This window comes from Setaria italica, chromosome V (genome assembly GCF_000263155.2).
Source record: "Setaria italica strain Yugu1 chromosome V, Setaria_italica_v2.0, whole genome shotgun sequence".
NCBI lineage: Eukaryota > Viridiplantae > Streptophyta > Magnoliopsida > Poales > Poaceae > Setaria > Setaria italica.
In genome coordinates this window covers 38,121,198-38,139,630 of record NC_028454.1, presented here as the reverse complement: position 1 = coordinate 38,139,630, position 18,433 = coordinate 38,121,198, and the positions used below count along the sequence as shown (strand labels likewise).

Genomic DNA, 18,433 nt, shown 5'->3' with positions numbered 1-18,433 from the left:
TAAAGTGGAGGTGCTAAAGTTTAGCACCCCTCTCCCAAACACCCCAAAGACGTCCGGAGGCTGGAGCTTTCCTCAGACGTGGCGCGAGTGTGACTCGTGTCATCTCGGATTCTTCCTCAAAACATCGAACCTGCCTACTTGATCATTCATGACGCCTCTCCCGAGTCCAATTTCTTGCTCCTCCCGAAGCGACGGCATTGCAGGCTTATGGAGTTCACTCAAGTTGGTACGAGAAGCCCCAGAAGTTGCAGAGAAGAAACAAAGCATTCTCTGTTTTTTTTTAGTGGAGAAACAAAGCATTCTTGGAAAAGCAGAAACGGGAAGGGAAATCAGGAGTCTGTTTTGGCTGAAAGCCTCAAAGCGTGAGTCGTGAGATACTGAGATCAAAGGGTGAGTCGTGAGATACTGAAAGCCTAGCCACCTCCAGAGAAAAACAATGATAGTCAAGGGTCTGCCAAGCAATTGCAAGCAGGAAAAGCGTGTCCAACTGCCAAGACGAATCACATTGCAAACATGTCTTCACCAAAATTTGACTCGTTATCCTTTGTTGCACATATTACGGTATGAGTGAAAAGAATGTGCAATGGAACTTCTCCTGAAGCCAATGCTCTTCCAGCGGCAGTAATACAATCAACTCATTTGGAAGGCATTACAGATGATAGCATCATCAGCTCTCAAGTTTCTTCTGAAGGAAGCACACCACAGCAACCTGAGCTCCCGCAAAAGCAGGGCAAACCCTTCGGCCTAACCCTAGCATCCCCGTAACTGAAGGTCAGCTCTTCTCCTTCCACAATATCTCTGGCAGCAAAGAAGCAGAGCCTTGGGAGCAACGAACCGGAGCTCCTCACCAGAACAGGATGAAGGTTGCCTCCATCACATGAATGGTTGATAAAGCGAGCAACATTTCCCACTTTGGTTGCATCAATGTTGACTCTTAAGCATGCTTTTCCAGAAGGCAGGTGCTCTCGAATCACAATGAGTGCAGGAGAGAGCTTCCCAGCAGAGGCAAGCTCATCATACAGCCTGTGCCGCCTCCGTGCTTCTTCAGTTGTCAAGAACTCGCCTACAGCTCAGATACAGAGATGACCAGGAAAGTAAGCTCCAGTGACTTTAGGTGTCAATATCAACAGTAATATATCAATGCAAACTGAAACTGAGGAAAACATAGGAATAGCAATTCGAAAGGATGCCAAAGCGTGTTGTGTTTTATCATCCCTAAAGTAATTCCTACAGTCCAATCTATACTGTATTTCCAACTAATTAGCACACAAACATGCTATTCTGAAAATAAGCTGATCAATAACAAAACCGACTCTTCAATCCTACAGGGCAGCAGCTGTACAGGAATAACCTGAAACTCAATAAGCTTAAAGATGATGAAGGGACTCATAAAGTTCAGTGATCCTGTGAACTAATCTCAGCAGCTGTACAGGAATAACCTGAAACTCAATAACACTTAAAGATGATTAAGGTACACATAAAGTTCAGTGATCCCGTGATCTAATATCCTAACTCAATCTTTTCGAATAGCGAAGATTTAATTTAGCACAAAAATTTTTTCTTAAGCATCCATGTAGTATAGTTTCTATAGAGTTGGTGCACCTAAAGCTCTAGCACTGAAATATTATCGAGACATGAATCCCTTGAGATATTACCTAGTCAACTTATTTCGAAAGCATTATACACCCAAAAGGCATGATTCATTTAGTACTTTTTCAAAGGATGCTAATCTACCTGGCTGCAAACGTTGTTTTCTACATGAATCCACAGGTACGATGGGCTTGCCCTCTAAGAATGTACTCAAATAAATCTGTTTCTTTTCAACATTGGCACAAACACAACCAATGCAAGGCAACGAATAAACAACCGACTGTAAACACGTGGGCACTTGGGCAGGTAATAGGGCTGTGTCTATGAAATGTTGAGAGAACACACGACTGACAAGTAACAGTAGGCTATTCTTCTCAGATCTTGTGCATCAGTCTGAGCATGTCAATTGGTAGGATGCAAAACGGAGAGCAGAGAAAGGGAGCACGTTCTGCTTTACCGGCGTACTCGCAGACAAACTGCCTGCGACCGAGGGCCTCCGCTGCGTGCAGCCCCCACCCCTTCTGCAGGTGGCGCACGACGCGCAGGCGCACCGCGACTCCGCGCTGCGTCCGCCGGTTCCCGCACGAGGGCCCGCACGCGCACCCCTCGCCGCACTCCCCGAGGCTCCCCATCCCGCCCTCCGAGCCCGAGCCGGCCGCGTCGGCCTCCGCATCGGCGCACGCGCACCCGGGGCCCCCGCACTCCCCCGCCTCGCACGCGCACCCGCAAACGGCCGATGGGAAGCCGTCGAGGCTGGGGCGGGGCCAGGTCGGGACTGGCGGCCGGGCCCAGGCGCCACCCCACGGCTGGGCGCCGGGAGCCAGCCGGGCGAGGGAGAAGGGGGTGTAGAGGAAGTAGGCGTAGGGCTTCGAGTCGACGCGGTTGTGGAACGGGATGGGGAGCGGCTCCAGGCCGCGTGCCGCGTCGGCGGCGCGGCGCGTGGTGACGGCGGACGCGGCCGCGCGGAGGGCGCGGCAAGCGGATGCAACGGCGGCGAGGTCACGCGGCGGCAGCAACGGCAGGAACAGCTCCGCCGACTCGGTGACGGCGGCCGGTTTTGCCGGATTCCTCATCTCGGACGGGTCAGAAGGGAACGACCAAGCCTGTACCAGACTACCAGTGTGTATTCATGAACCAACCTCTCGCCGCACATCTCGAACGGGACCAACAGACAGGGGCTCCCAGGTGTGGGTCCCACGTGTCAGCGTCATAATGTTACGGCGTACAAAATTTCGTTCAAATGACCAGTCAACATTGTTCAATTGATCCTCAGGATCATCTTGTTCGGCCAGTTCGACACTGAAAGGCAAGGTCTATTTACAAAATTTGGATCCTTATTTCTAGTGGCATATAAACCTACAAAGTACTGTACGTTGCAAGGGGCAGCCCAACCGAGCATCAGCGACTAAAATTATACGGAGCAATTAACAGGTTGGAGTTCCCATCGGTCGGGACTGGAGAACTCCCGTTAGGCGAATCAGAGGAAGAACTTCAAGTAGCGCTGTTGTCCTCTGTCGACTTCTTGTATTCAGGCTTGAGCTCGTGCGTCCCTTGATTCGGTCCTCTTTTATTGTAGACACAGAGGTCGTTCAGTATCTCTTTCAGGAATTGCTGCATAGAGCAAACGAAGTGCAGGCAATTTGTAAGTGATTCCTAGTGTAAAAAGTACAGTAATTCTAATAGGAAACCAATGCTTTCTTTGAGTAGAATTAGGGGTTAAAGAAGGGAGAAATGTACTTCAGGTTGGTCTGTCTCTTGCATAAGCTGCTTTAACGACCAATTTGGCTGCCTCTCAAAAAGCTTGAATAGGATATTCTCCATTTCTTTACGATCCCTTCGTGTTCTTTTCATTTCAAAAGGTTTTGTTGATGCTGGCTTCTTCTTCTCCTGATGGACAAAAGAAACATGTAATGAGATTCTTTATTAGAATTTGCATGGTCACCAACGATACCATAAGTAAAATTTTTAAGAAAAATATTAACGCTGCAATCTCTAATGTAGATAAGGAGTTCCTTTGGCAGAATAGTTAAGTATTTAGCATAGAAACACAATAGGTACAAGAAAATTGCGACTTCAGAAAACAGCAACCAGTATTAAAACTAGTAACATAGGCAAAAGGCACTGGACGTAAATTGCCTAAGCTATGCTGAGAAAGAAAAGAAGTAAAGAACTCTTACCTTTGCATTTGCAGCAGAAGAAGGCATCAGGCCAACCAAGCCAGGCATGGGTCTCATGCGATTTCCATGGTCATCCACAAGTACCTACAAGAAGTGAAGGTGAAAAGGGCAATTTTATCGAGAAAGATGCACAAGTGTGGGACGAAATCATCATCGGCTCAGTCACCTCCACTCTTGGTCTATCCATAGACTTAGTAGTCCTCTCACGGCATAACTTTCCATAATTCGCAAGATTTTCACTGTGTGGTTTCATGTCAAACTTGTTCTCGACTTTCCCTTCACATGCGTATTTCCCTGTGATGTCACAATTGTTTCGTATAGGAAAAGGTCATTACAATATTATTCAGAGTAAACATCTTAGACTATGGGCAAGCCTCAGAAAATACAAGTAACGTAAAGTCTTCCTGACTACCGCATGGTCATACACTAAGCAAAGCACAATATGCTACCTTTACAGAAACTCCAACATGATGGGGTACAGGGCATATGTTCATCGCACAGTGAAATTGAAAAAGTTACGTGAAGTTTTTTGTTAAGTGAAATACATTGAGAGTCCACAATGAAGCAGAAAGTGAGTTAATAGTGGAATCAAAATACCAAATAGGTGTTTAAAGAATAAGTTTAGACTATACAAGCTTCTAGAAGAAATAGTTCAGCACGTGAAGAAAAAAATAGATATTGGACTGGTCTACAGGGCAACACGGAACAAATACCTTAGTTGTGATATGTACACGGCATATGTCCTCCACAATTCAATAAGTAGCATGATAACATACAAAATTGGACTGTATAAATTAGCAGTTACCAAAGAAGATGGGACCTATGAACTCCAAACCGAGCAGATATTTATTTTCCAAATGAGCAGGATGCATAGAATTTAGATACTATAATTCATGGACAAGAATGGTTGGTAAAAAAACAATTTACAAGCATGGCAAACCGCCTCCAAAAAATGCTGAAAATGGTTCGATAGAGTTGGCTAGCAAGCAGTTTTAGGCATTGATAGTCTCCAAGACACAACTTGGGCAACCAATTTATCACGTCAATATATTCTAAAACTGAAAGTATTCCAGGAGCATTTTTGAGTTTTGACACAAATTTACATATATCATTTAACACATCTTGACCTGTATGATCATAAACATGTTCAGAATTTGGCAGCAGCATTTACTCTATTGGTACTCTCTCTCTTTTTACTGAAGGGAGCACATAATATTACATTTAAAAAGCTCGTACTTAAAATCCACTACAATAAGTAGGTTTAAGATTATCTGTAGGAAAATTATAATGCAATATAGAGATGAAGAAAATGCATGCAAACAGCATGAAGAAAGTGAGGTAAAATGGTTCCAACCTTGGTTAGACTCAGAAAAGATGCACATTGGCACAAAGTCATTATACATATTCAGAGAGTAACTCTTTGGTGTATTGCCATTGTTTGCTTGAGCCATCTCCATCTTGAACTGTTATGCCATTAACAGTGTAAGAAACATAGGTACATAACAAGAAAGTAGCAGTAGCATTGAAAAAGAATGCTCCTATACATTCTCATGAATATCTGGATAGCTGGACATACTAATGAAGAACTTTTGTCCATCTCTTTAAACTAAATACATTAACTGCACAAAATCCCATCCTTTTCCTTCTCTGGAGCCACTGAGTGTAGACTTATAAATTCGGTTTCTATACAAATATTGAGAACACAAATCCAACTATCCCTATCCCTGCTGTTCAATTCCAACAAGGATGCAGGCATAGAAATTGGCAGTCAAGTTCTACAGAAATATTGAGCACGTAAACTCAACCATCCCTGCGGTTGACTCCAAGCAAAAATGTTTAACCACAAAAGGGTAACGCAGCAGTGTAAACCTCACGTACAAATTATTTGCAGAGTTATAATGCTCTAAGGTTATAATCAGGTGACTGAGTTTCTAATGGCAGTAAAATGCACAGGCTTTTCTCTACAAAACTATGACAAAGAGCTGCGCTTATCATTCATTGAGGTAAATTCTGCATTGGCCATTGGCGCCTGCATGTTCGATACCAAGGGTTCAGGAACCAGGTTTTCATAACAGTTTGGCAGAAGGGCTATGATGTAATAGCAACAAAAAGAAAAGGTAAACAGACACATATAACTGACACCTTTCAGGTTATGACTATAGTTAAGTTTCAAAATGATTGTATTTTGAAAGGATAATCAAGTTCTGACCTGGTTTGGCATGATTGCACTGATACATCACTAGTTCTGGGAACAAAAATATGCCAAACATACATAAAACGAACTACCCCCCTAGGGATGTTTTGCATTGCTTCAAAGGTTAAGATTACCATAATCACATAATGAAATACAAGTGCTTTAAGTACATGTACCATTCAAATATCATATAAGAGGAGGACCGAAAACTCAAATCACCATATCTGTCAGAAGTAACCCCAAAATCAATCCGATGAACCTCCCCATGACATCGAAATAACTTAGCGGCATGCTAAATTCACCAAGCCCATCCCCATCCCCACCGCTTGGTCTACGTTACCACACAAATCAGGCCGGAACAGGTATCCACAAAGGGATGTAAGGCGCAAAGAGGGGAGGAGGCTTGCCTTGGTAGGCTGCTCGTCGCGGAGGGGGTCGAGGGAGAGGATGACCTTGGCAACCACCGGGTTAGGGTTGGCACCGCCGGCCTCGGGGTTGGAGGTGGCGGCGGCCTCCTGCCAGGCGCGGGAGACGACGGTGGGGCATTTCATGAGCCAAACAGGGCGGTCGGCCCGCGCCGTCTCCAGGGGCTTCACCTCCTCGGCCATCGCTGCCGGGTGCCCGGGTCGGTAGTATTCCGGCGAGTGAGGTTCGTCACAGAGTGCGGCTTGCTTGGCTGGGGAGGTGGTGTTCCGGCGATGAGGGCGGGCACCACGGCTCGCCGGTCGGTTGGGGCGGGTCGGCGAGGGAGGGAGAGGACAGAGGGGGCGGCGAGCGGCTAGAGAAATCGGAAGAAACGCGGAAATCTTAAATAGAGCTGGAAGCAGGCACCGTTCCGGGCTGGACGTGGCTACGTACATGGGAAACGAGCCCGTATAAACAGAAGCTTGCAAGTGGGCTCGAAAAAGGCCCCAAGTGGGCTGCTATGTCCAAATAGGCCCCGTGTAAACAGATCTGTTTAGTGATTTTTGCTTGACAACGCACCAGATTTGTATTAACTTTTACTAAAAAACAGACTTGTGTTAACTCACTTGGTCGGTATCTGCCGTTTTGGTTAATAGAGTATGTTCTTATGAAAAAGGTCTTATATATAATGAAATCAGATGATCATATATATAATGAAATCAGATGATCAGTATAACTCGTAGGTATGCATTTTCTGACTTTGAAACTAAAATATTACCGATTTGTAAGGACGTATGCTTTATGTGCAAAACCAAACCTTTCTTCTAATCATAGCAAACATTCCAAACCAAAACTGAATTGTTTATTTGCATTGGACTAGTAGAAAAGAGTTGCACCGAAATATTTCGCAACAAAACCTCCTGTATACAATGGTAAAGATATATATCATGGTGGTGAGGAAATACACTATCTATTCCTTATCCTTGTAAATGCTTTTGTTTTGGTGACATGGTTTCCAATGCGCACCTTTTGTTTTGCCATAATGCGCATTTTTTACATTTGATAATCCATCTTTCCAGGCACACGCTAGAAAGGTAATGCTTTAGCTCAGGCGTCCGACGCAGCAAAATTTCGAACGGCCTCCTTATCCCACGTGATAGCAACATAGCAACACGTGTCCAGCTTCATGCCACATGAGCTTTATGCTTATCCTTTCGCTCTACGTTTACCTCGGCTTACAAGCTCCTACTGCACACATCATGGCCCTTGGAGGCCATGCATCGCGCCGCGCGCCCATCGCCGCTGCCGTTGGCAGCTTCCTGCTGCTAGATGGCAAGCTCCTACCCCATCCCCACGCCATCGCACCTCCTTGCTTCCTTCAATTTAGGTCATGGGAGAGGATCACGTCAACCTCCTTGAGGAGCTATCTCCCTCACCTTCAGCCCTTTTGCCTCCGGTGTGACAGGGGCAAGCTGCGCCGGTCGTCGGAGGAGCTCCACTTGGAAGGGCGTCGGGCGCTGCTCGAGTGTCGGGGGCGCGGGCCGCTGCTCCCCCGCGGTCAGAGGTGAGCCGCACCGGCCTGGCCGCCGCCATCACCGGCCTGGCCGCCGCCATCCTCCTCCTCCTCTTCCTCTATGTTGCAGTTGTTATTTCTTGATGTTGCGATGGACCAACGGAGCGTCCGATGGGAAGTTTTCCCATCGGACGTCCGGGCGCTAGCAACGCCCATGCTAGAATATAAAAAAAATCATGACAAAAACTAGCAAAGCCTAAACACTTTTATGCATACGAGACAACATGTATCAGAATTCAGACACAGTTTATTTGAGAATTGAAAGGGTACACCAAATGTTGCTCGTCACGCTGAGCACAGGAACACAACTGACAGATAACCTCTAGCTAAGTCCTTGTTGTGACCTCCTTCATCATCTTAACCTTGCCGTCGAACGTGCGAGGAATATCTGTGCCAATGTGACCGCCGACGGGGTACACCATCACGTTAACGTCGAGCTCCACCGCGCCCGAGAGCCAGTCTGACGCCATGCGGTCGCGGAGTCGCCGCGACAGCCCCACCCTGCCTCCCCGCGCCACCACCTCGACGTCTTTGGCCCAGCGCCCCTTCGCGCAGTCCCGTGGCTCCACGCGTGCCCAGCCGAGCGCCACGCCCGAGTACGTCACGGCCACGCGCGCGCTGTCGACGCAGGTATTGTTCATCCGGAGCGTGACGTTGAACGACGGCGAGACGAGGCGGGCGGCGCGGCCCGGGTCGATGCCCTCGTAGCCGGTGAGCTCGACGGAGTATGAGGGTTCAGGGTACGTCGTCAGTGCACCCGCGGCGACGATGATGGCAAGTGCCGCCAGAGTACTACCGCCCATGATTGCAGTAATGAAAGGACACGCAGCCGAGCAGCAGCCGCGGCGGTTCCGGCCACGTGCTGCTGGCTTCGGGTCGTCGGCTTTCATGGCGTGGTAGGGCTCGGCCGCCGCCGCCTCGAGGTCGATGCCCAGACCCATTGTTTGTTCAGCACCTCAGGCTGGCAGTAGGAGACGGAGAGGGATCGATTCGATACGGATCAGGTGGTTGAAAAAAGGGGCATGCCGGCCGCACAGCAACTATATGCAGGCGTTGTCGACTTTGCAGAGTCTGTTAATGTCCCGGCTCCTATTTTGTTCCGGAGTATAGTCCGCGAGTAAGAGACGTCATAGGATACGTGTATGTCAACAGAACATGGAGTTTGCGCTATTGATAACGAGGTGAGATCTATCCATCAAAGCAATCAAGGTCCGATCCGGCTGTTGACTTGTAAAATTTCTTCCCTCGGTTTCTCGGCCCTCGCAATTAATCTCGTTTCCGCCGACGACACATCTATGGCCGCCGGCCTCCTAGAAGATGATGACGACCAGTGGGATTTCATAGAGAAGCATCCATGGGCCAAGCACATGGTGATAACAATAGCCATCCTCTTCTTCGTGGCATCCGTGTCCTACCTCTTGTGGGTTGACCAGCCGGACTTCGCGCCCAGGGAGTACTGGGTGAAGGTGCCCGGCGTCGAGGGGCTCGAGCGGAGCGACGACGCGGTGGCCGCGCCCACCTTCAACATCACCCTCCGCGTCAACACCGAGGGCATCTCGCGAGCCGTCTGCGGCAGAGGCGACCGCGTGGATGTGGCGTACGAGGGCGTGCCGCTCGCGCACGGCGACCTGCCCGACTTCTGCGTGCCGCCGGCGACCGTGGGCTCGATCCCCGCCGTGGCCTCCAGCGAGGGGCTGGGCCTTCCCGACGAGCTGTACGAGCGCATGGAGCGCCAGCGCCGGCGGAACGAGCGCGTGAAGCTGGCGGTGCACGTGCGGATGCACGAGATCACCGGCAGCCGCGGTTCGCCTCTGCTGTTGTCGTGCACGGCGATACTGCACGGGCGACCAAAGGGCCCGTTTCTCTGCGAAGTTTTCGGGCTACCACGTGATGACTTTACAATGCTAGGGTATTAGAAATATGTGCGTGGCATGCACGCAGCAATTTCATGCCAATTACCAAATAGTTCGGTTCTTGACGGTGATATAAGTATCTTCTCTAACGCATTTTGTACTCTCTTTAGTTTGGAAAAAAAAATCTCTCTTGCCTTATTGCAGGCAGGTGCATTACATAGTTTCGTTATTTTGTGGACAGTTACTTAATTGCTTAACAGTAGTTCCATCTTTCCAGGCAAATACATATTGATGTCGTCTAATAGATGGTCTCCTACATTGACACGTAATCTTGTGACGACTTAATAGATAACCCTTGCAATGTGCTGTCTTCTAAGTTGTAATTTGTGCACATGAAAAAAAGAAATATTTTGACTTGCATGGAGTTGTCTCGTTCATAGTTCTAAAGTTTAGCTTACGATGAGGTGGTTGTTACGTGAAACAACCACCTTGTTCTCTCACCTCGTTCTCTTTCCTCCATATCACCCTAATTTTACGTGGGACTGCATGAGACGATCTCTGAGACCGCTTACGTGTAGCAATGTACATGTCCTAAATGGTCCAAATTGACATGCTTTTATATTTTTTATGGATATAAGCTATTTACCATTATTTTTATGCTAATTACACTATTTCTTTTGAAACTAGAGTCTTTGTTTCGGGCTATTTGGCTAAGCAAACTTTCTGGACCGGACCATATTTGGCCCAACCTATTAACTCCCTCACGCCCGTGTTTCCACCTCCATTGAGAAGCTCCATTGTGACACATTATGATACATTGGGAGGCATTGCTCGCCTGTTAGGTCGACTTAAATGCTTTCACGCATACATGGACAACTCTAGCGAACTTTTCTAAGTAGGGGTTGTGGTGGCGACAATCACGTGCGAGGTTGTCCTTACCAAATGCGGCTCAATATTGGCTCATGTAGTCATGTCTACCTGTACGTGGGCACTATTACAACAATGACGACTGTCCGGCTGATGAATTTTGCATCATCTTATCTCTTAGGGTTAGGGTTTCTTTCAACTTTTGTGGAAAATCTAAATCTATCATTTTGAGAATCTAGGGAGTTTCTACTTATTAGAGTTTGCAATTTGAAATTTATTTTTCCTCAATCTTAATGGTTTACCGATAGCTGGAGACATCGGTTTCTATGTGTTTTCTCTAATATTTTATAAGGTGTGTGCAAGAAAGACGAAGTCATATGATAGGTGGATATTGGTTTTTCTTCGTATATTTTCTTTTTTCCTTTTGATTTTTTATTTGGATTTTGCTGTTTTTCAGGGCATTTAGAGACTGCTAGGGGCGGATAGATGGGCGGACAGTTGATAGAAGGGAAACTTGTCTGCAGAACTCAATATGATGATGATAATAATAATAATAATAATAATAATAATAATAATAATAATAATAATGATGATGATAAAGCCCGGTTGAAAAGGAAATATTTTCTAAGATTCGGTACAAACCTCTAGGTAGATCGCATATGCCAAAGGAATTTGAATAGTGTACGTGTAATCTCCTGCGCATCGTGTGTTTGATCGGATCCTAAATTCCATCGGCTAGCTGTGGCAGCAAGAACACCTTCCAGCAGTACACATCAGATGGGCGCGAGTTACCTCACACATCAGGATCTTGAAGAGCCACGACTGGCTTGCTTGATCCTGATCAAACCGCAGGAGTCGACACAACACACGGTCCGCGATCGGCCGGAGAGGAAGAACTGAAGAAGTGTGACGAGGCCTGTGCGAAGCACTTCAGAGGAGCTTCGGCGGCACGCAGGGAGGTAAAAGGGCGAGACAAGATTGACAGCGAGCGGCGAGAGATCGTCCAGTCGAGCCAATCGGGTATTTGGACAACGCAAGGGCAAAATCGTCCACTCTCATGGGCTGGAAAAGGGAAAAGAGGAAAATTGGAGGGGTAAAAAAAAGGGAGGAAAACACCTGGATCGAATAAATTTGCATGTTGGGTATTAAAGAGAGTAGCAGAGCATTTCACAGAGGGAAGTGACAAATTTACATGGTCACAACAATTAGCTGACGAAATAATAGTCGCAAATGAGAAGCCTTCTCAGACTCAACAGTTTCCAAGTTATACTTAGTCACCGTGATAGCATCTTCATTCAGTGGACAAGGATTTGGCGCCTGAACTGTCTTTTTTCCTGTCTACAGCAGTTACAACTTACAAACAATCGATGTGCAATTTGTTGCACCACAGGCAGCCTTTCCATCATTTAGCACGCAGAAATCATCCTAAGCACTGAGAAGACACAGAGGGACATCATCTGAAACAAAGAGTGAAGACAGGGATATTAGCCATTCATGGAAGAAATTAGCACTATTTCTTTTGTCAAATTGGTATGTAATTTTGATTTTCTTTTTTTCTTTCTTGTTGTGATCAAATGATTCCATTTAACTATGTATGAAAAACAGAAATAACCCCCTATCTCTTACCGGTGTGTGGGTGTGTCATACCAAGCACTCCTGTAGCTTGCTTGCTAAGTAGCTCGCCATATCTCATATTGGGTCACACTGTATGAATATGGCACAAGTTTGGAAACTTCAGCAGTAAGAGTAGCTATTATCTACAAAAGGGAAAATGAAAAATAAGAAAATCCGTACGATATCTACCGTGATAACATTGATATTACTTTTTTACTTACCTTAAATATACATGGTGATGTAACTAATGTGTTAAAAAAAATCAGCTCTCGGTATAAGACTACCAATTTGATGGTGGTTTCAAAGGTTACTCAATATTGTGGTTATCAACAGTTTTTCTTGTCAAATTGGTGCATAATTATGATTTCTTGTTGGTGTGATCAAATCTTTGCTATGTATGAAACAGGAATAACCCCTAGGTCTTACCAGCACCTGGATATGTCATATGAAGCACTCCTGTAACCTTCTTCTGAAGTAGTTTGTCATATCTCTTATTGGGTCACACGACATGAATATCACATCTAAAAATCTGAAAACCGCACCAAGAAGAGTAGCTATCTACAAAAGGTGAAAGGGAAAAAAAAGAGAAAATCAGTACGATACCATGATTTACACACACACACACACACTTATATAGTACCTTTTACTTGCCTTAAATGCATGATGCTGTATACCAGGTGGTAGAAGCTCAAGCTCATTTCTTATTGTAACGATGCAAGAAATACCAGGAATGACCCCCAGGATTGCAACTAACAGAGGTATCACCTCGATCTTTGTAGATGCACCCTGCATTGTTATCGGAAATCACCAAGCATATGTGAAACATTATAAAACCATGAAAAACGATACATATGCCTACAGTCCAAATTGCAATTAACAAAGTACCTATTCAAAACCTTAGTTGTATGTCTATTTTTGTTTATCAGTGTAGCCTAAGCATTAACTTTGAGTTCAACTATCTGTTACATTGATTATGCAGTGAAATTATGCCAAATACTTAAACAATTGAATTGATCAAACCTGGCTCACAAAGCGCAGGGTGTGCATGCACACAGTGAGAAGAATAAGCATAATCTCCAATATGATGGTATTCTTGTAACAAAGGCTGTCAGTAAGCACAATCAACAGATATGATATGCAGAAAGAGCCGATAACAATTCTTGCTGCCTGCAAATTATGAGCAAGTTTACATGTTATTGTTAGTTCAGACTACTTTATTGCTAAAAAAGAGAAATATAATATCTGCATGCATTAACTTATATGTTACTTGTACCTCAGAAATAGAATAATGACGCGCCAAAATTATCAACAGCACCAAGCTGACACTGAGGAAGATAAAAGGACCCAAACTCCTGAAAAGTAGTGTCCAAGTGCTATCTGAAACTTTGGCCAGTAACTGCTCCTTGAATGTGTAGAGAATCGCAGTCAAACTATGAACAACTGTTGCTACAAGCCAATTCTGGTATCTCATAGCTGAGACACCATGGTCACGCACTTGCAAAAGCGGCGCCGAATGCGTATCATCATTAACATTGGTACCAGCCACCTGCACTATCTTCCAGACTCCAGGTCTGTCAAAGGATAAGCACATTTTTTTGCGAACATATATATATGAAAAGTATTAGTGCAAGATTATGCCAATTAAAATCAACTGCAAAGTCAGGCTTCGATAACAATAAGTAAAATAAAAAGGAAATATACGTGTTCTCATTTTTACCTCTTGGTGCTCTTCTAGTAATATTGCTAGTATTTCAACAAATAGAAAACTAGCAAATAACTTCCATCTGAAGACACATAACGAAATAGCACATAGGAGAATGAAGTACGAAGAATTTGAATCCATAACAAATTCATATTACTGAATTCATTTTAAATTCAAATTCTTGAGCTGATGACTATCCTGAATCCATGACAACACATAATATGGGCGTTCCATCGATTCCTTTCCACATATAAAACGAAAAAGATGAGCGTTAGAATTAAAATTAGAGTCAACTTCATAATGGCATATTGAGAGTCCAACTGTGTCCCATGTTATTAGCTCTATATATCATCACTAATTGATATTATACAATCAATTGAGCAGCTATATTCAGCAACATACATTGAACTAATAAGTGGGACACAATTAGATGTCTCATTAACGACAAAGTACAAATACTTACATGGATGCACATGTGAGGAGGAAAGAAACAATAAGCCCTGAAATAAGATTATGAAACATATAAGAGTAACATCTATGGTGGAAAAAAGTTGAGATGATTTTTTTTATACATACCAACGACGTCCTGCATCGATACCACCAAGCCCTTAAATAAAGAATACAACCATGAAAAAAGTAAGGTAGAATATACATTACTATGGAAAAACATAAAAACAAGGAGATATAAAATAATTTAAACATAGGAAATGGTACAAAGACTGGAATTATTGCCGCCTCTCCTTGCTGCCTTAAAAACCATGCTTGAAGCATGCCAGTTATACCATAGTAGTTATTGAAACTGGGCCGACAATTTAACCAACCACACATTTGGTTCATAGTTCCATGGGTCCAACTGGTTGCATTATAGATCTAACGTAGACTTGTATATTTAAGTTCCAGACCATACACTACATGTCTGATAGCCTGGTGGTGGGGTGCCTTGATGCCAATCCCCATATCAGCATGAGGAGACTGAGTTTGCTAGCGGCTCACTACCCACTGGTCGGCAAGGCAACCTCCTCCAGTCTTCGAGACGGACGTGATGCAGCACTGTTGTTTTTTTAGGCGATTGTGTAGATATAGGGTAAGGCTGAATGCATCTAGCGATTCCGATTTTGTTATATACAAGGCAACATTGGAGTCATAAGAAATCATTGCTAATTTTTTTTTCATACGATCCTATTCCTAGTCACCGATAGAGGATATATAATACGCCGCATTTGCTCTTACGCTAACAAATACTACGAAATTTGCAGAATTCACATCAGAAAACATTCGGTTGAGATTTTTCAGGTTTAGGATGGCGTTTTGCGAATTCATCTCGTCGGAGAGATTTAGGGTTTATAGCGAAAACTTGCATCGCGCAGAGGTGATAGTTGGGCAAACCTGAGGAATCGCAGCAGCAGGAGCGGGGGCAGGTGCTCCGGCAGGGGAGAAAGTCAGAGGAAGGTAGAGGGGCCGCATCTCGCCGTCGCAGTTCAAGGCCTCGTAGAAGATGATGACGACCAGTGCGATTTCATGGAGAAGCATCCATGGGCCAAGCACCGGCGATGAGGGCGGGCACCACGGCTCGCCGGTCGGTTGGGGCGGGTCGGCGAGGGAGGGAGAGGACAGAGGGGGCGGCGAGCGGCTAGAGAAATCGGAAGAAACGCGGAAATCATAAATAGAGCTGGAAGCAGGCACCGTTCCGGGCTGGACGTGGCTACGTACATGGGAAACGAGCCCGTATAAACAGAAGCTTGCAAGTGGGCTCGAAAAAGGCCCCAAGTGGGCTGCTATGTCCAAATAGGCCCCGTGTAAACAGATCTGTTTAGTGATTTTTGCTTGACAACGCACCAGATTTGTATTAACTTTTACTAAAAAAACAGATTTGTGTTAACTCACTTGGTCGGTATCTGCCGTTTTGGTTAATAGAGTATGTTCTTATAAAAAGGTCTTGTATATAATGAAATCAGATGAACAGTATAACTCATAGGTATACATTTTCTGACTTTGAAACTAAAATATTACCGATTTGTAAGGACGTATGATTTACATGCAAAACCAAACCTTTCTTCCAGTCATAGCAAACATTCCAAACCAAAAGTGAATTGTTTATTTGCATCGGACTAGTAGAAAAGAGTTGCACTGAATAAAACCACCTGTATACAATGGTAAAGGTATATATCATGGTGGCGAGGAAATACACTATCTATTCCTTATCCTTGTTAGTACTTTTGTTTTGGTTACATGGTTTCCAAAGCGCACCTTTTGTTTTGCAATAATGCGCACTTTTGACATTTGATAATGCATCTTTCCAGGCACATGCTAGAAAGGTAATGCTTTAACTCAGACATCTGACATGAGCGAAATTTCGAACGGCCTCCTTATCCCACGTGACAGCAGCAGAGCAGCACGTGTCCAGCTTCATGTGAAGCGTCCCCGCATAAGCAGAGACTAAATGTGATCCAATTTATCAGTCCCAGGAGGCTGATAACACATTTATTCAACAGATAGTTCAGAAACCGTACAACTCCCGAAGGAGCGGGCGGGCAAGCCACACCCAAAGCAAGACTAAAGCGATGACAACACAAATCCAAGTTGCAGTCCAGTCGGACTCCGGGCTGCAATCGGAACTAAGCGTCAGCGGAAGCATCCTGCAAAAGGGCCAACACCGCAGGCAGCGTTGGGTGCAGACGCAACCTCCTACTCGAAGTCCTCGGCGACAAAGTCGGGATCCTCCTCTGGAGTAACAACACAAGGGTGAGTACAAGGGTACTCAGCAAGTCCAACCCCATCCACGGAGGGGGATACAACAGAATATGCACATGAATAAACAAGGAATAAGCTATGGTTTATTTGCAGTAAAGCTGAATTTTAGACACATGCAGGGTTCCATTTCAAAGAAGTTTCATGAAAACATTTTAGTAAACGATATATCAAGTGGGGTTGATCCTACACAAAGGATCCAAGTTTTATCGCTACCGGACTCCCCGTCCGCCGTAGCGCACGGCACACCTGCCGGACACTTCCAAAATTCCACACACCCACACACACAGTAAAATACCAGTCATCCCCAAAAGCTAGTTGTGTGACCGAGTCGTAACTCGTCCAATGCCGTGGACACGGCTACCCGGATAGGTTTTAACTCTGCAGAGGTTGTACACTTTTCCCACAAGTAGGGTACCGTATCGCGATCACCTTAGTGACGGTACGGATCCTAACAAAGCCATTACCCACCTTAGCCAATACTGACTAGTCAACACGGAAGCACCCAAGGGGTTAGCAACCCATCCACGGGGTCGAAACCGGGACCTAAGTCACCAAGAGCTTAGTCCTTTTCCCAAGGGCTCCCGTTGCTCACCAGCACACCTGAAGCCTAGCAGTTTAGCTAGTGGGGTTTATGCTAAGCCGTTGCCCATACAACGGTCGTGTGGTTGTACGATGATGGAATCAGGCAGGATGACACATCAACTCGGTCCTTAGCCATGACAAGATGGATATCTCCCACTCCACTCAACCACTAAGGTACGAGCCCAACAATCCAGCATTCCACACAAGAAACACCCATCCATCTCATCCACCACCTCTCTTTACACCCGAAAACCCAACTCCTCAGTTAAACCTACTCACACATTTATTTTCCGAATAAACAGGTGTAGTCATGTTTGAATTTGGATAATGAGTTCCTAAGCATTCTAGCAGTATTTACCATCTAAACAGAGCAACTCATATTTAGAGATAAATATGGGACAACAAGGAATAGTCATAACAATCAAGGGGTGCTATCCAACCATGTCTTGCGATAAAACAATATGCATTTTATAAAACAGGCCAATAGGTTGTGTCTGAAAAACTGGGTATTAAATATGCATCAAAGGGTGAGATTGGACTTGCCGTTCTCAAAGCCTTCCGGGAGCTCCTACTCGCGGTACTGGTCCTCGGGCTCGGGCTCGCGGTCGAACTCCTCCTCGCGCTCCTCCTCGGGTACTCCGCGATCTACGGCACACACAAACGAGCACAAAATAAATAAAAAGGGAAAAAGGTTTTACCCGTTGAGCTCCGAACAGGAAATATGAACGGAAAAAAGGTAGGACGGGTATTTTCATGAACTTTTGATATGCCTCGGCGGAAATATATGAGAGGAGGCCGTGGTCGAATTTGGGATGGATTGGAGGAAATTTGGCGCATGAAATGACGGGATTAAGGAGTATTAGGGGCTTTAAAACGAGGTTTAGGACTGAACCGCGAGAGCAGGGGCCTATCTGTAATTATTTTTGGAATGGTGGGAGGACTTGTTTGCGAATCAGGGAAACTGGTGGGTTGGATCACGAGGAGAGGGATTTACCCCTTCTTCTTCCTGGAGACTGTGGCGGAACCGCCCAACTTAAGCTGGTTTAAGTGCGCCTAATCGCCGTCAGAACGGCAATTATCCGAAACGCACCTAAAACAGCATAAGCCCGGTAGTCCGTCGAGTGT

At 45.4% G+C, this 18,433-nt stretch overlaps 2 protein-coding genes and 2 long non-coding RNA genes across 5 annotated transcripts; all 4 read right to left on the bottom strand.

Moving 5' to 3' along the window:
* Positions 1-480: 480 nt before the first annotated feature.
* Positions 481-2,803, bottom strand: LOC101768690 (histone-lysine N-methyltransferase SUVR3). The gene is made up of 2 exons (XM_004970063.3): positions 2,048-2,803; positions 481-1,063 (listed from the first exon to the last, which is right to left on the bottom strand). Exons 1-2 carry the CDS (start codon positions 2,661-2,663, stop codon positions 675-677), a joined length of 1,005 nt encoding a protein of 334 aa, XP_004970120.1. The 5' UTR covers positions 2,664-2,803; the 3' UTR covers positions 481-674.
* A 17-nt stretch (positions 2,804-2,820) lies between these two features.
* LOC101769095 (general transcription factor IIF subunit 2) lies at positions 2,821-6,726 on the bottom strand. The gene is made up of 6 exons (XM_004970064.4): positions 6,369-6,726; positions 5,122-5,230; positions 3,934-4,061; positions 3,768-3,851; positions 3,328-3,477; positions 2,821-3,201 (listed from the first exon to the last, which is right to left on the bottom strand). Exons 1-6 carry the CDS (start codon positions 6,567-6,569, stop codon positions 3,082-3,084), a joined length of 792 nt encoding a protein of 263 aa, XP_004970121.1. The 5' UTR covers positions 6,570-6,726; the 3' UTR covers positions 2,821-3,081.
* Positions 6,727-11,780: 5,054 nt separating this feature from the next.
* Positions 11,781-12,833, bottom strand: LOC111257174. Its single transcript, XR_002677558.1, has 3 exons — positions 12,700-12,833; positions 12,286-12,416; positions 11,781-12,116 (listed from the first exon to the last, which is right to left on the bottom strand). It is a non-coding gene; the product is annotated as an uncharacterized LOC111257174 (long non-coding RNA).
* Positions 12,834-12,924: 91 nt separating this feature from the next.
* On the bottom strand, positions 12,925-15,590 carry LOC111257452. 2 transcript variants are annotated; one of them, XR_002677985.1, is made up of 7 exons: positions 15,362-15,590; positions 14,552-14,582; positions 14,439-14,475; positions 13,991-14,215; positions 13,547-13,844; positions 13,294-13,440; positions 12,925-13,059 (listed from the first exon to the last, which is right to left on the bottom strand). It is a non-coding gene; the product is annotated as an uncharacterized LOC111257452 (long non-coding RNA). The 2 variants fall into 2 exon arrangements; XR_002677984.1 differs by having other exon boundaries at positions 12,931-13,440.
* Between the last annotated feature and the right edge of the window lie 2,843 nt (positions 15,591-18,433).